We start from the raw sequence: 18,314 nt of genomic DNA on the forward strand, positions 1-18,314 counted from the left end.
GTATGAAAAGGAGAAGAAGAAAGTAAAAGCAAAAAGCAATTCATTAGAGAGAGAAATAATCAAATTTCAAGTAAAGGGTCCCTGATAGGTAATGCCGCTTCATTGTTTGTTGATTGTAATGATAGCACTTGGAAGCATTGTCAAAAATTTCAAAGAGTTAACACAAATCTATATAAAAGAGGTTGTATACTGCTTTTTATAGCAAAATCTCTTATCAGACCCATGGCAAGGTGACTGGCTTAACCAATAAGAGTACATCCAAACCCTGATATATTGTGAGGCTATAAAATGAGGCACATCAGTATATACTGATAAGCATAACCTAACAATATATAAGTTAGTAATAAAGTATATTAATTAATAAAAAAGTAAATTGGAGGATACTATGAAATGTGTATTCTCTTTAATAAAAGGTTTACACACATATCAACATTTACATGGGGACAAAAATTTGTACAAGGAAATACAACCTATTAATAGTGATTTTCTTGAGGAATAAGCCTAGTGAAATGGTAAGCAAGAAGGAAGAGTTTTATTTCTTAAAACATTGCTTATATTTATTGTTTTAATTAATTTAATTCATTCATTTGAATTTATTTCTACCATTTATTATTCTTAAAACTATTTTACACGTAGTAATTCCCTATATTGTTTGATCCCATACTCCTATCAGGAAAATGTCCAATCAAAAATTCTATAATCTCTTATACATTCCATACATCTGTTCCCTACATTGACAGACTGGATGGGTTAGGACAAGCATGTAGGCACACATCCAGCACCCTTTCTCTAGAAGGAATGCTTCTGGATTGGCTTGCCAACCATGTTGCAGAAGCTCTCCCCAAGTTGGAGGGATGGTTCACAAGAGTAATGACTTTCAACATCATTAATTCCTGAGCTTCTCATCCCCGTGGAAGACATTTAGTCCAATATGTCTTAACCTACCATATCCCACCAATTCAGAGCCCTTGCACTCTAGATCCTCACCAGAAAACACAACTTCATAATCCACTGTCCTCTACTGGGGACAGGTGGTCTTAGAAACACCTATAGTGAAAATGGAAGATAAGAGGCACTGCATTAATGGATTCTTTTGCCAGCCATACCACCTGGAAGGGTGGCTAGGCTGGCATGATGGAAGGTGTGCTGGACCTGAGATGGTCTGCTGACTAAAACCGCCTCAGGTAAGCATACTCACTCACCTTCAATCAGGACAATCAAGGATTTCAACATTTCATGTGGCTTTGCCATGGTGACATAAGCAAATAATGCAAAAAAAAAAAAAGTCAAAATTCTTAGGCTCCTAAACTCATCTGTCTGACCAAGGACAATGTAGCAAATAAGATATTAAGACATGCACTGTACTCATTTACAAAGGTATCAACCTTCATTGATGCAAAAAATCCTTCTCTGTATTAACTTTGTTTCTAATAAAAACAAAACATATTCAGCATCCTCAAAACCATGAAAGGCATAGATGAGACCAGTTGGCCTTTCCTCAACAAATGCAAGAAAACTGAAGCTCATTGAGGATTAAAAAAAATTGAGTTGTGGATACACAAGATGATAATGTGTGCATCTGATTTTTTCATGCATCAAGGAACTTTTTTCTCATTATTCTTTCCTGATACAAAAGTTTCTTCCATTTCAGAAAAGCATTGCTGGCTTTATTGATTATCTCTCCAAATCTCTCTCCCAAACTACTTGTTAGCTTTATTTGAGTTTAATTACTTATAACCACAGGCTTATTCTCAGCTTTCACACAAAACAGAACAAATACCTGCAGCTCCCGGTTGTGATTCTCACACAGTAACTGAAGAAATCTCAGGATTGGCTGCATGATGGCAATTGCAGGACTCATTGTTACTTCTTCTGCAGATTTTTCCTCCACGTTTCCCACCTCTGAGCCTGTGCACATAATGTCTATTTCTGGATCCATTTCTCTTCTGTATACACAATATGCTTTAGATGTTGCCGAAGAAGCTTCTGTTAACTGCCCTTTCATACCCTCTTTTAAATGTAGTGATGAATCTCTTACTGAAAATAAAGTAGTATTCTTATTTTTTTGAACTAATTTTCTTTCTAATTAAAATAAAAGAAAGACAACCAGAGACCCAAATTCTCTAACAATTGTATTAAAAAATCATCTGACAAGAGATGCAACAATTATCTCATAAGGGATTTGAGGTGAGAAATAAAAAATTAACATTTGCAGTGGAACATCAGAAAAGATTTCAATCCTTAGCCAATTTTAGAATTTTCTGATATCTATATCAGAAAGACAGACACACACAGACAGATACACACACACAATCTATGAATTTATTACATACAAGAAGGTTGGGAAAATATGACAAACTTCAAAATGTTAACATCTTTATGACTTGTAATTAATATTGTGATAATTTTTTATTATTTCAAATACCAAGATTCTTTTGTTACATAGAGTTTAATGCTACCAATTTTGTTCCAAATCTTAAATTTTCATGGTGACTCTAAAGGTTTTAGGCAGTTGTTGTGTACCACACATGCCACAGTAAAATCAAAGAGTTCTCATGTCACCGATTGCTTCACACTGATTAAACCTCATCTAAGTTTGCTCCTGCAAGGCCCATGACCAAAACTCTTTATGGATGGAAGTTCACGTTCAGAGCCAAAGAGGCGATAATTAGGCCAAGATAAAGGAGATGATAAGGACAAGAGACATTTAAAGGCTACATCACCTTCTCTTCTCTCACCCTCTTCTCCCCAAGAGCCAAAGAGTTCTTTACCTCTCACTCGTGGGCCGGATGTCATCAACTCACTGTCCTCATCCCTCTTTTTGCTCCCTAGATCGATGGTGTTCACTGTCACTGTTGATCTTATCTCTTTCTGAGCCGCCTTCATTCGATCATAGAGAACTTTGAAGAATTTTTCTGACTTTTTTTGTTCATGCAACTGCTTGTAGAAGGAACTCTGAAAGAAAACATAGTTTAAGATATCAATACCCAAGAGGAGAAGAATAGTTGTTTTCATGCAGGAAGTGAACATAAGCATTATAGATAAAAGCACATATTTAAAATGCTACCCATTATTACTTCATAAATTGACAGCCTTCAGTCTCTTGTACTAGTCAATGAGAACTAATAATAGCTAGTTATTTACTTAGCACTTTCTACTAAGAGACATATTTTAATGTGTTATTTCTGTTATTCTTACCGATTATATTTTTTAAATTATAAGGTTATTATAAGATGTTGTATGAAAAAAGTTTTTGATTTTATGTTTTTATAAAGTCACACCTTGATTCAACACATATTTACTGAATGCCTACTGTGTGCCAGCTCTACCTAGTGCTAAAGATAGAACAAAAAAGGAAAAGCAACCACAATCCCTGCACTCATGGGTTTGTAATCTTAAAAAAAAAATCCATAAGTCCAATGTTTACCCTGTTTAAAATATGAGCTTATGTTAAGTTATGAAGAGTTATTTTTCTCTTTATCTAAATTACAGTACATTTAATTTAGAATGGTTACCATGACAACCTCACTCATAGGAACCTACTGATAAATAGGCACTAAGTTTTTTCAGTACTCATTAGTTACATTGCTTCACATGGGGTCTAGGACAAATCCAATTTAAAATAAATCCTGCTCTATAGTGAATAATGAGGTAGAAAGGATTCAACATCAAAAATATGATAAAATTATCTTAGTAAGATGTGGAAATACTGAGCCTTAGAAATATGTACTCTAATCATTGTCTGATCAATGTCTTATGGAAGTATTCAGAAGAAGGGGTAAGAGATAGGAAAGGTGATGTACTCCAGAGAAGGTAGAATTTGAAATGGGTGGAGAAATCATAAACTATTAATAATAAATCTATGAGATAGTCACAACATAAATAAGAGAAATATAGTAAAAATTTAATGAAGATAATAATCATGTAACTATAATGATAAAAAAAGAGATTTTTGTAAGCTTAACAAGAGGTAGTGTAAAGAAAACATATATATAAACAATGGTTTCTAGATCAAGGAGAACTGTCCATAGTCCAAAATAAGAAAATCTAAACAGGCCATTTTGGGGAATTTGACTGTTTCAGATACGCTCTCCTAAAGGAGTGCCTGGAACCATGACCTACAGGTCTTGGGACATGTGAGACTCCAACGGCATCGGGTTTTGCAATTTTCTATGTGGGCAATGCACATATGCACAGTGAATTTAGAAGCATGAGATGCCTACTCCACCCACACAAGAGGAAGTTCCCAAGTGGAGGGTGAGCAACCCTTAAGGCAGCAGGCCAAAAGTCACAGTAACCATAGCAACCACAGCCCAACAGCCAAGCTGGTTCTGTTGGTTCAAAGGATAAACACAGCGTTCACAGATCTCTGTGGTTCCACAAATTAAGCTGAAGCTTAAGTCCTAAAATTTTGAAACAATATGGTTAGAAGGTGGAAGGAGGTCCCAATATATTAGTAAAGAAGATATGGAAATGTTGTGGCTCTACTGAAACAGGGTTTTACAGTTGATATACATCTTTCACTCATATCACATCATGGGCACCTTCAGTCCAACAGTATGATGCACCAGATGCTCTTTTGCCATTTTATAGATTAATAAAATGAGATTTAGCAAAGGTAAGTGACTTGCCCAATATTACATAACGAGTAAGTAGTAGAGCAAAGATTTAAATCTAGATACTGACTCCAAACCACTAAATTATAAAATAGCAATATAAACTCAAAACAATAGATCATTTACATAGACAATACCTTTTAAAACCCAGGGATCTACAATACTGAACAGCATGAGTTTAAGAAAATTAAAAGTATGTTTCATAGACAATTTTATAATCTCAACAGACAGGTAAGGATTTAATAATAAAGATATTGTTTCTGCTTGGGAAAGTATCTTAGGGAGCTGCAGAGTGTATAAGGGGGAAAGCCAGGTCCTTTTTTAGGAGCCAAAGGTAATGGATAAACACATTTGTGTGACAGAGGAAGGATTTGGCCCCAAAGAAGAGGAGGCAGACTGAAAATGGAAGGGCTGAGAAGAGAAGTGAAATAATGAACTAGAAACACAAGAGAGGACAAGGGTATGACGCAAGGTGAGCCAGCCAGTGACACTTCCAGGGCTGAGGATATAGAAGGTTATTTCTAGAAAGGAGGTGTTTATTGTGGCTAAGATTACAGAATCTGGAGTCAGACTGCACGGGTTCAAATCCTGACTCTACCAAATACCTGTGTGAGTTTGGAACTATCTGTTTCTTCTTCTGTAAGAATTCATATTGCCTCATGGGTTGTTGGAGAACAAACCACCAAGAGTGGTACCTGGGATTTAGTAGATATTTCTCTTTCCTATTGTTATGATTAGTATTTGAAATTGAAATGTGAGTTTTTCTATCATCCACCAACCAATCTTTAATAAAGTATGTTAAACACATAAATTGATTTATATAGTTAGGAAGGTAGAAATTAAGGAAGGGGCTCTGATTCATATCTCAATAATAGAAGGAGAGCTGCCAAGATAATCCATGAACTAAAATGCAGGATACTGGTGACTAAGGAAACAGTGAGAATGTAAAACCCCCAGGGGACTGGCAGGAGCCTTGGGAGGGATGCATTTCAGTCTATAATAGTGCAGGGTTCAGGATTCCAGCTGATATCAACTAGACCTCTGAGGCCAGATGGACACAGATGACATTTAGGTGACACAATGATGTACTTAATTGAAGAACCTGACCAGGGGGAAGCCTAGCAAATGAGATTGCCATAGGTCATCTTATAAGAAACTTTTTACATACAAGTATAATTTAATACTCTTTCATCAACAAATATCCATTAAATAGCTGTAAAAGACTATAGATACAAAGAATACCACCGGATCTTCTATATTAAGAAGTTGAATTTTATTAGAGAGGGTGCAGTACAAATTACAAAATTAAAAAAAAAAAAAAAACAAGGTAGCACAAGCAAAGCAGCAAGTAAGAATTAAAGAACCAGTGCTAGGGAAGTTCAGATAAGGGAGCAGTTGCCAAATGCCCCAGCCAGACAAGAAAGACTATGAATGAGGAAGAATTTGACTGGGACCATTTGTAGATACATTCACTCCTGAGCATTTATTGTACTCTTAGATAGAGTCAGATATAATGCCAGACATAAAGAAGAACATGTGATCTCGACTTTTAAGGATTTTTAATTTATTAGAGTCTTAAGCTCACAGGAAGAGGCCCAATAAAGCGGCAGTACTGCTAAAGATGTCTGCAGGTCACAGAGGGCCCTTCAGCAACTAGCAATCAATTCCACCCAAAGGGACATGGAGTCAGAAAAGGCTTCCATGAGAAATCTATTGAGGTAAAGAGAAAGCATGAAAAATCACATATTTGGGGAGCTGAAGAGTTTAGTGTAGCTGGCGTGAAAGAGAAAGGACAGAGGGGGGAAGTGGGAAGTTGGAAAAGTTGACAGGATTCAATCATGAAGGCTCTGATGGACTAGAGTAGGGAGTCTGCCTTTGCCGGGCAGGTAATGATCAGAAGCAAGGCAATAACAGGTTTTGGAAAGATATCCTTGGAAGAAATAGGGAGAATGATTTGGAGAAGAGCAAAACTAGAAGCAAGGATACTTCTTGGAAGGCTTCTCCTCACAATTCATTAAAATATAAGAAGGATATGTAGGAGGGTTGGACAAGCAGGGGTTGAAAATAAAGTATGGATATGAAAGATGTTAAGAGGACAGAATCACAGAGGTTGATCATCCTGGGATATCCAGGAAGAGAGTGAGGGTGAGTGAGGGTAAGTTAAGGTGAAGGCTGGCTTTTGAAATTCTTTCTTTCTTTTTAAAATATTTGTTTTAGTTATAGGTGGACACAAAGCTTTATTTATTTATTTATTTATTATGTGGTGCTGAGGATTGAACCCAGTGCCTCACACATGCTAGGTGAGTGCTCTACTGCTGAGCCACAACCACAGCCCCTGGCTTTTGATTTCTGTGTAGACAGCTTAATAGATGCAGTGCTAGTCATCAAAAGAGACAATGCACAGGGAGGAATGGGCATGTAGAGAATAATAGTGGATTCCATTTGGAATGTGTTGAGCCTAAGATACTTGTTCAACATCTTGTAAAGATCTCTGGAAGATACTTAGATGCAGCATCTAGGACTTCAGTGAGTGAACTGAGAATCATCAGCATAGAGCAGAAATTAAAGATGTGAACATGAATGAGATTCAGTTGGGGATCAAGTAGAATAAAAGAGGAGGGTCCAAAGAAACTGGGGAAATGTCAGGATTCAGGAGTTAATCAGAAGAAGAGGAATCTTCACAGAATGCTAAGAAGAAATGGTAGAAGGTGGGAGGAGAAGCTGGAGAAGGGGGTATCCCAAGACCAAGGCATGAAAAAGTCTCAAGAAGAAAAACAAAAGTCACCAGTTTCAAAATGCCACAGAAATGTCAAGAAAATAAGGACTAAAATATGTTTTGGTTATGAAGGAATCTAGGAAATCTTTATCCACCTTGCCAGGAATTGAAAAAGTGGAATATGCACTTTCTGACTGGTGTTGGCTTATTCTCCAACAATATGAAGACATAAGTAAGTACAAATATGCACAGAGGATGAAGAATGATCCCATCTGATAACCCTCAGTGGTCCAGACAGAGGATTCCAGAACATACTGTTAAGCCTAAGAATCACTTCTAGAGATGTCAAGAAATCCTTCACTCCTATCGTATGTCTACATTTAATGGAGTAGCCTAGATAATTATTCAGAAACTCCCAACTGAATATCTGGTAGGAGAAGATGAGATAATTTCCAAGAAAATCCACTCAAATCCCTCCATTACCTACTGCTTCAAGCTCCTTCAGAGGAATCTGTGCTGTAGCTTTAGTACCATGGGAACTTTCAACACTTTTCTTTTTTCCCCACTAAGAAATATCATTGTTTGGAGATGATTTTGTTTTTGTTTTTGTCACTGTGCCATTTGCTATTCATGAGGCCTTTGTTCCTAAAGCTTCACCATTGGATGTGTCCTATAGTAAAGTTCCTGTTGTTCGACATATTCAATGGCTAGCTAAAGCAAAGTATCCCAGATTTGAATCAGATGTGGCTTCTGCTTGCTATGAAGAGGGACAGTGGGTTTCGGACTCCAATGAGTTGCAGTTGTTACATTTTTGCTTGTTCACCCAGGCAAATCTAGAAAGATCAGGTTACTGAGCAGCAGCAAGGCCAGAGGGCAGCCTTGTTTTCTGGGAACACTTCCCAGATCCCAGGCTAGCAAGCCCAATTGCCTGTGGGCGTGGAGGGGCCTGTGTGCAACTTGGCAGGAGTTACCAAGGGAAGTGTGTACCTTCTGGAGAAGGTGGTCAGATCCTCTGTGTGCAGGTGAGCATATCGTTCACTGTAGCGGAATTCCTGATCTAATGTCAGACTGATGTTTCTTAGGATGTTCTGCTTTATGGAATAATTTGTGAAGTTCTGTAGCTTTTACATCAAATTAAATAAATTTATAAGGAAAATGTGAGGTTCTTCCTTTTGTTTGTTGTTTGGTTGCTATGATAAGTAAAGAAGAAATACAAATAACAAATGTAAGGCCCATGATTGATAAACAGGCACCTGTGTTTGTGAATTTCCTCCTTCAAGCAAGGCAATGCCGAGTAAAATGCCTTCTGAAAAAATCCTGTCGTTTTTGGTGTTTACTATAACATCAATGACAAGTTCCGATGCACCCTCTTTATCCAGCAGAGACTGGATATCAGACATTGAAATCCCGGTCTTATCTGAATCTTGTCCAGAAAAGCTTCCTGTGATTAGGAAAAACAAACAAACAAACTTTAACTGCAGACACACTAGCATGCAATGTTTTCAAATCCTTACAACATAAAAAATATTTAACATTGAGCCTTTTTTCCTACATAATTCAACATAATGGAAACTGAGTTGAAAATTACCAAAGGTGTATAAAAATGGAACTTTTGGCTAAAGGTCAGACACCTGTACTTAAATGTAATTAAATTTTTTTCTTAAGAAAACAGAAAAAAATAGCTTTTTTGTCCTTCATTTACATACTTAATTTACTTATTTTTTCAAAATCACAAGGCAAAATCAATTACAATGTTCAAATCTGTTTTTTTCATGAACCCCAAACTGCACAAAGGTTTTTAAGAGTGCTTTTTAAATGAATATATTATATTTGTGCCATTCAAGTGCAATACGAAAGACTGACATAAAAAAAAATGTCATGAGAATCCTAAAATGAAAAAACAGAGAAGCCTCACCTCCCACTTGTGCAATTTTGGCGTAGTTTCCTGTCAGGTGTCCATTCATACCAACTCCATAATCACCTTTGAAGTATCGATTCAGGAGTATTTTTCTTAATATGCTACCCTAATAAGAAAATAGGAAAAGTGTTAGTTATTGTGTCTTTTTCTAATGAAAGTAGAAAATCTCAGTATATTAAAATGCCACATAAGGTATATTTTATGGAAGATATTGTGATATGGATATTTTAATTATATATCAAATAATATTTTCTGAGGCAAAAAATCATAAATATGTACCAAAATAATAATTTTACTTCTTATAACAAATGAAGAAGGGCAGAAACTTGGAACTGATGAATGGGCTTATGACCTAGACTATAGAGTTGGTTTCACAGATTTACCCTAATTAAACTCATCAACCTATATATATTAAATATAAATATTTTTTATATGCTGGTCATACCTCAATAAAGCAATTTTAAAAATAAGTTTTCTTATTCCAGAAATAAAATATGGTAGATTGTACCAGAAAAATCACAAATACTATAAAAACTGGAGGTCCCAGTGTTGGTAAGAATATCAGTAGTTCCTAAAGATAACACAGAATGACAAACACCCCAAGAATTAAAACACAAAGGCTTAGTTAGAAAAGCTTATTAAAAGAGTTGGGGGAAAACTGGGTATACATCAGCCACTCAGAAATTAAGCTTGATAAAACAATGAATTATATTCAGACTCTAAGAAGTTTTACTCAAAAGACAGTGGGCAAAAGACCTTGTATTTCTTTATAAAACATGCAATTCAAAAATTCCTAAGTCTCCAACTTTGTACTGATTATAGAATGTTTTATATGTAATATTTTAAAATACAATTTCTTTCACATGTATAAGAAATGCACACATCTGAAATCCCAGTGGCTCAGGAGGCTAAGGCAGGAGTATAGCAAGTTGGAGGCCAGTCTCAGCAACTTAGCAAGACACTCTTTAAGAAAATAACCAAAGGTGGCGGGGTGGGGGAATGGGGCTGGCTGGGATGTAGCTCAGTGGTAACCCCCCAGTACCAAAACAGAAAAAAAAGAAATACAATAACTCCAAATCTCCTTTAGAGGTTATTATTAATTTAATAGAAAGAATGGTCTTAAAATACTATTTAAAGAATACTTGTTTATCCCCACATCCTCACCAATACTTATTGTTGTTTGTATTCTTAACAGCTGCCATTCTGACTGGAGTGAGGTGAAATCTTAGAGTAGTTCTGATTTGCATTTCTCTAATTGCTAGAGATGCTGAACATTTTTTCATATATTTGTTGATTGATTGTATATCTTCTTCTGAGAACTGTCTGTTCATTTCTTTGGCCCATTTATTGACTGGGTTATTTGTTGTTGTTGTTGTTGTTTGTTTGTTTTTTGGTGTTTAGCTTTTTTAGTTCTTTATATACCCTAGAGATTAGTGCTCTATCTGATGTGTGAGGGGTAAAAATTTGCTCCCAAGCTGTAAGCTCTCTATTCACCTCACTGATTGTTTCTTTTGCTGAGAAGAAGCTTTTTAGTTTCAATCCAACCCATTTATTGATTTTTGGTTTTAATTCTTGCACTACAGGTGTCTTATTAAGGAAGTTGGGGCCTAATCCAACATGATGGAGGTTTGGGCCTTCTTTTTCTTCCATTAGGCACAAGGTCTCTGGTTTAATTCCTAGGTCCTTGATCCACTTTGAGTTGAGTTTTGTGCATGGTGAGAGATAGAGGTTTAATTTTGTTACATGTGGATTTCCAGTTTTCCCAGCACCATTTGTTGAAGAGGCTGTCTTTTCTCCAATGTACGTTTTTGGCGCCTTTGTCTAATACAAGATAACTGTAGTTATGTGGGTTAGTCTTTGTGTCCTCTAATCTGTACCATTGGTCTACAGGTCTATTTTGGTGCCAATACTATGCTGTTTTTGTTACTATTGCTCTGTGGTATAGTTTAAGGTCTGGAATAGTAATGCCACCAGCTTCACTCTTCTTGCTAAGGATTGCTTTGGCTATTCTGGTGGGACTGCACCAACTTGGTACAGCCAATCTGGAAAAGCAGTATGAAGATTCCTTGGAAAACTTGGAATAGAACCACCATTTGACCCAGCTATCCCACTCCTTGGTTTATACCCAAAGGACTTAAAACAGAATACTATAGGGGCAAAGCCATATCAACATTTATAGCAACACAATTCACAATACCTAAATTGTGGAACCAACCCAGATGCCCTTCAGTAGATGAATGGATAGGGAACATTACTCAGCATTAAAAGAGAATAAAATCATGGCATCAACTTTTTGACTCCTGTATACTTAATAATAAAATGTTCCTTCATTTTATATATATATATATATATATATATATATATATATATATATATATATATATATATATAAACCACACTTGTTTAAACTATTTAAATTAATGTAACTACTAAGGTGTCACTCCTATCCTGCAGGGAAGGCAGCTGATCTAATCTCTACTCTTGATTACAAAATCCAAGCCATTTCCCATTCCTGTACAACCCTCCCCCAAGCACACCTCAATTTATGTAGTGACACGTGTCTCTTATCACTCTTTCTCTCTTTCATGCTTTGGTTGTCTCTCCTTCTCTGGTTCTCAAGTTTTGCCCTCATTTCTTTTGTTGTGCTTGCCTCTCTGTTTTCCCTTCCCCATCTGCAATTTCATCTGATCCTTGATTGCGCAATCGCTTCTGCAGATCTGAAGGCCAACTGTGTCTCCTCCAGCCTTGACCTTGCTCTCTTAAGCTGCTCAATCTGTTTCCACTTAAATTTTCTCATCTCTGACTGCCATTCTACAGGCACCTCAAACTCAATTTTCATTCTCTGTTAAACATGGTTTCCTGTAGATTTCTATTTATTTTAAAGAGATAATAATTATTCTAGTCATTTAGGCTTCAAATTTACGGAATCATGTATTTACCCCCAACCTGAACTTGACAATGGTCTGTGTCTTCAGACATTATATTTTAACAAACTGAACTATGTGATCATTTCTTAAAGTTTTCTATGCCTTTCTTGGCTCACATCATTACTAATAGACAGGTCCTGTCTTCTTCATTCTACAAATATTCATTAGGTGCTGATTATTTTAGACATTATCCTACGAGAATAAGATATAACCTTCCTCTCCAAGAGTTTACAATGAGCCATGTGCTAGGTCTTGAGTAAGCACAGTAGTAGACTCTGAGAAGGTTTCACATGCACTTCTAAGCCATGCTCATGGAACAGACTGACCTGTGCACGCGGAACAACATGTCCTAAATGCTCTGTGCCAGGAATTTTAGAAGACATTCAGTGATGGCAGGTGTTTATCTTTATAGTGACTTTTATTGATTTAATTCTTGGAACGCAAACACCTATAATGGCTCTTTATTTCATGTTTTTTTCCTTGAAGACTTTTCCATATGGAGTGTATTAAGTAAAGGAGATGACTAGTCTCACAAGAAGTAGTGAGATATAAGAGCTATTCCCTCACTGAATACGACTCTACTTTTCCTTATAAAACCCAAGAAGGCTATCTGGCGGAGACATGAGAAATGAAAATGGTCAATACCTATGGTGTGTGTGGGTGTTTTATGAGAAAGTCCTTTGAGTTGAATTAGTACTATATGGCTGAAGAACAGTCCTTTCAAAAGGGAAAGAAAAATAAAACATTTCTTTGGAATCAAGTGGGCTTTTCCTGTGTATCTCATTATAGCAGAAGGTGATGCCTTTAGACTCATTAACAATGGGGTTGAAGTTATAATTGGGATGAAAAACATGAGCTCATATGAACTGAAGCGCTGGTTTGTACCCAGGGTAGTACAGTTTGCTGACCTAATCTCACCCCCACAGATCCTGCATGATACAATTTGTGCATCCCTAATGAATATAACTGTCAGGTGGGAAGATCCAGCCTCTTTTTTTTGAAATTGCACAGGTCAAATCAGAATTGGTGTCTGGAAGACAACCTAATATGGGTAGAGGCCTGGATCCTTATGATGATCTACTTTCGTTTTAGTCTTTGTAAGGATCTTACTCACTTCTTTTAATCACACTATTCCAGGAAACAAATATCATTTTATTAAAAAAGAAGAAGAAAAGTAAAACTACTTCTTACCCTTTAAAAATTCTCTGTAACTTGTTTTTCCAACTATTCTGTGTAACACTCAGAATATCATAGAAAGGGGGAGCTTCCCTCTATCTCTGTTCTTAATGCTGCAAACACTGGGGGCTCTTATAGAAGTTACCTCACCACTCTGGCCCTCTTTCCTTCAATCAAATGAAATTATTATAGCACCTACTATCATAGGGTTTCTCTGGCATTAAATAGTTAAAATTACATAAAATATTTGGGACAGTTCCCAGCATGTACAAAGTGTTGTGTAAGTTTTATGTATCTGATGCTCTCCATGCTAGTATTAATATTATCCAGATCATAGAACAGCTTACAACTTCATCCTTTCATATACTTCTTCTCACTTTATACCAAACCTTCCCACAGAAGTAAAATAAAGATCTAACAAAAAAGTAAAAATAATAAATGATAAATTGCCTAAGTTTTCCAATAATAACCAGTCCTTGGAATTAGATATTTGTAGGTCTAAAACATGCATATAATAATCAGTCCAAAGCATACATATATTTCACTATATAAGATGTATCTTATGCTAAGTGCAGTGGTGCACGCCTATAGTCCCAGCAGCTCGGAAGGCTGAGGCAGAAATATTGCGAGTTCAAAGCAAGCCTCAGCAAAAGTGAGGTGCTAAGCAACTCAGTGAGACCCTGTTTCTAAATAAACTACAAATTAGGCCTGGGGATGTGGCTCAGTGGTCAAGTGCCCCTGAGTACAATCCCCAGTACCACCCCCCCTTCAAAATGTATCTTACAACTTCAACTAAAGTTGGAAAAAATAATTCTACATTGGTTCAAACATAGTTTTCAAGTAAGACAAACTTTGGTGCTAAAACCAAATGAGATGTAGATTGAGCAGGATTCTGCTGCATCTTAATCGTTCTCCCTTAAGAATGGAAAACTCCAATAGTGCCACATCACCAGTTCAGCAGAACCAACTTATGTTGTCATTTATCAAGTTCTGATTTGCTGGATGAGAAGCAAGTCTGTGTCACAGTTTGCCTTGGGGCTTCCTGGTGCCCTGTGCTGCTTGTGATGGGTTACTGTGGTGGTTGTTTAGATGTGAGTCATTCCCCCAAAATTACTTTAACTCAAATAAAGTAATTGTAGAACCCTTGTCAGAAATTCTGGTGCCAACACTGTAAATGATTGTCTCAGACACAATTTGGGAAATTCAGGAAAAAACTAAAAGCACATTAAGCTATTTTGAAAAGAATTCTACTACAATTGAGAAGGTCCACTTCTGTACTGGTTGTTCAAATCCAAAATGAATTCCTGACTGGGCCTCCCACGGAAGGTGTCTTTGTTGGGTTAGGCCAACTAGCCAGGAATGTTCTTTACAGTCTTTTCAGTGTCAGAGTCAATCCCAGGCCACAAGACACTGCTTTTAGCCAACGTCTTTATGCGAACACATCCCAGATGTGCTAAATGCACTGTAGCCAAGATAACTAACAACCACCTTCTGAAATTACAACAAAATATCTCCATAAAAAGACATCTTTTGTGGCCAGAGAAGTCATGCTGACAGTCTGTGAATATCTAGGAGAATTGGTTTTTTCCTGGCCACTCCCTGTTAAGTTGAGTCCAATGTATCAAAACTTAAGCAACTCAGAAGTTACAGCCTTTCATGGATGGAGAGGATAATAAAAAATTATTAATCCTAGAAAGGACTAAAGATTTTCTTTTGCTTTTGAGAAAACATAATATTGTTTGCCTTAACAGAAGTTAATAGCCTTAGGAATGAAGACTTCAAGGATGCAACATTTGAAGAACCGATTTCACATCTGTTCCCATCCCTTTGGGAAAATACTCTTATTTTTTTTCCATTGTGGACAACATAATCACAACATTATGAAGAAGGGACACCCTAACCAGCAGTTTAAAAAACTAAAGCCTCAAATGGAAATTCAAAAGAGAATAAAAATTACAAACTAAAGATGGTTTTTTTTTTTTTTTTTTTAAATATTTATTTATTTATTTATTTTTTTGGTTCTCGGCTGACACAACATCTCTGTATGTGGTGCTGAGGATCGAACCCGGGCCGCACGCATGCCAGGCGAGCACGCTACCGCTTGAGCCACATCCCCAGCCCTAAAGATGTTTAATTTAGGATTTTTCCTTAAAGATTATTGTTTAGCTACTAATCAGCTTGGTCAAGATCTGTGAGGAGGTGATTGTATGTGCCTCTACTCCCCACAGTGTCATTTTAACATTAAATAAGGTAGTAGCATAATTGGTGTTTCCATAACCTTTTGATTTAATGATAGTACATCTGATTAGATATTTTCCCACATTTGAATTCCCAGGGGGGAAAAGGTCCATATCTCATTTTAAAGAAATTAATTGTAATAACTGCAACCTAATGGAATTATATCAGGTCCATCATTATAATCAACTGCCTCTTTAGGGAATTGCTTTGAGGACATGTGGTAAATCTCCTATAATGTAGCTTTCTAATGGTTTGGATGTCTTGGTCTCAGTCCGAGTAGTGGGTGCCCATCTCTTTCTCTGTTGCTTTTGACCAGCTATTTTAAGATGAGAAACACACATTTCAACAGCAGTTGTTATATATATTCACAAGATGTTCTTCATCAGCACAATGATAATCATTATAATCCTGAAAAACATATGGATGCCTCAACAATGCTACTAAAGGGCCTTGTGAAAAAATAAAAGACTGGAAAATTTTAGAACCAATTATTCATATACCACAATGGAAGTCTACTTCCAAATTCCCTTTCTCCTTGTTTTTTGTAATCATAAAGACATTTGTTACATTTCTACCATGCATCAAGAACAAGAATGGGGGTACAAAAAATAATTCCGCATCATGTGCTAAAGCAATGTTTAGATATGTATAGCTGAGACATTCAGTTCTGTTTTTCAGTATAGATAATCCTCATCAGATCATTGAATTCCATTTGTGAAATTTAAATGTTTGAACATGATCATGTTTAAGCATTTTATTGATGATGCTGGGTATGAATGACTTCAGTAATCACTGCAGGTTTATCAAATATCCAAGCCTCAAGGTAAATGGGGTAGCTGAGTAGGCTTTATTAGGGAATGATTCTGTGCCCCATAAACAATAAGGAGTGAAGGAAACTGTATTTATTTTATTTGGGGTATAATAAAAGTCTTTCTGTATTTGAATTCCAGGAAGCATACTGAATGACATCAAATTCAACAAACTCTCCCACCTCAACCATTTTACAAACAGAGTCTGTTTAAATTCAAAAGCTAAGGACTTATGTAACCTTTCACCTATAGTACTTGAGAATGAATTTTATTGCTTGTATTGTTTAGTTCTCTGAGTAAGCAATATTCATCTCATCTTCAGAACAGAATGGTAAAAAGTTGAGAGGAGAGTAAACAAGCAGAGATGTGCAGACCAGCTTTAGATATCATTTCCTTACTGAAGAAACACTTCCAGACTCACACACCATAAATCACTATCTCATAAAATTACACTCAACTGGCAGTGGCACACAACACCAGAATTAAGCCCATAATCCCCTGGTACACAGCAGATAAACCTACCAGAATACTATCTGTGACTGAAAAAATGGAGTCCATGCTGCCAATGTGAGCTTGTGCACACACCGAGGGCTGAGGAAAATGGAATTTCAAGTAGTAATTTCAAAGTTTCTGCAGACTGCGTTGCAATGAGTTCAGTAATGGACTCGGTTTATGGCAGTTCCCAGAGAACTCAAAAGTGGGAAAGCAGAAGGCAGGAGGAGATGGGAATAAATGACATAACTGACATTGATCTGAATAACAATATGAACTGCAATGGAGAAGGGGTATTCCTCCTGGACAACAGAAAAAGGCCTATTCAGTTTGCTGTGTTAAAGCTCTGTCCTTGGATGCTATGTGACTCTTATGTTTGCACAATCATTTAGTAAAGATTGATACATGGGTACAACTTTGGAAGGTGGTGTGACAGGAGGTGAGGAACCATACTTAAAGGGAGGTAAGATCCTGTTCTATACTGACTTCCTGTCCTGCTCTATATTTACTTCCTGTTTCTATGGAGTCTCTTGCAGTCCTTCAGCTCCAAGTTGGGATCTCCTCATCTATAACTAAGAGAGTGCTGCTCACAGGGCTGTGAGAGGGGCATCTGCCTGAGGATAGCTGGCAAGGAAAAATGTGGTGGAATTTACCCCACCACAGTATCACACACACACACACACACACACCCAAAACATTCAAGAGAAAGACTTCGCCCTAGAAAGATTCTACAAAGAAATTGTGTCTAAAGGACAGGGAGTAAACTATCACTTGTATTACTTATCAATCAATGCAAATATTTGACAAAAGTAGGAAGCTAATTTTTTTTTAAAGAGAGAGAGAGAGAGAGAGAGAGAGAGAGAGAGAGAGAATTTTAATATTTATTTTTTAGTTTTCGGCGGACACAATATCTTTGTTTGTATGTGGTGCTGAGGATTGAACCCGGGCTGCATGCATGCCAGGCAAGCGCGCTACCGCTTGAGCCACATCCCCAGCCCAGAAGCTAAATTTTAATAAATTCAACAATTGTTTTAGAATCTCCTCACACAGGAGAAAAATATTTATGGAGTCTGAAATGAAGAGTTCTACACAGGCTCAGCTTCTAGCGGACGTATCAAGAATTAAATAATGTCTATATACAGTTTAAGATATAATAAATTCAATTTATAAAAGCTTCTTGCATTGGAAGATGGTATATTTTGGTGGAAAGGATACTATTTCGGAGACCAGTGGACTTAATTCAGATCTGGGTCCAGCATTTACTAGCTTTGTGATGGCAAGAATTATACATAATTGCCATGAGACTCAGTTTCCCCACCTCTGGATAATAATATCTACACTGTAGGATTAAAAATTATATTTTTGTTCTTAGCCATAAGTGCTAAGTAAACAGATGTGCTATGGTATTGCAATTAATGATTA

General features: G+C 36.7%; 1 protein-coding gene across 4 annotated transcripts in view; it reads right to left on the reverse strand.

Moving 5' to 3' along the window:
• Itpr2 (inositol 1,4,5-trisphosphate receptor type 2) overlaps positions 1–18,314 on the reverse strand; it is a 518,501-nt gene that overhangs the window by 165,540 nt on the left and 334,647 nt on the right. For all 4 annotated transcript variants that reach the window (XM_058576367.1, XM_058576366.1, XM_046435433.2 and 1 more), the window contains 4 exons: positions 9,248–9,356; positions 8,586–8,773; positions 2,772–2,955; positions 1,781–2,037 (listed from right to left, as the gene is read on the reverse strand). In XM_058576367.1, the coding sequence (XP_058432350.1) occupies positions 1,781–2,037; positions 2,772–2,955; positions 8,586–8,773; positions 9,248–9,356 (738 nt within the window). The remainder of the gene's footprint in view (positions 1–1,780; positions 2,038–2,771; positions 2,956–8,585; positions 8,774–9,247; positions 9,357–18,314) is intronic.

The sequence above is a fragment of the Marmota monax genome, unplaced genomic scaffold (genome assembly GCF_021218885.2).
Source record: "Marmota monax isolate L192 unplaced genomic scaffold, Marmota_monax_Labrador192_F-V1.1 WCK01_AAM20220418_F8-fsc00012, whole genome shotgun sequence".
Taxonomy (NCBI): Eukaryota; Metazoa; Chordata; class Mammalia; order Rodentia; family Sciuridae; genus Marmota; species Marmota monax.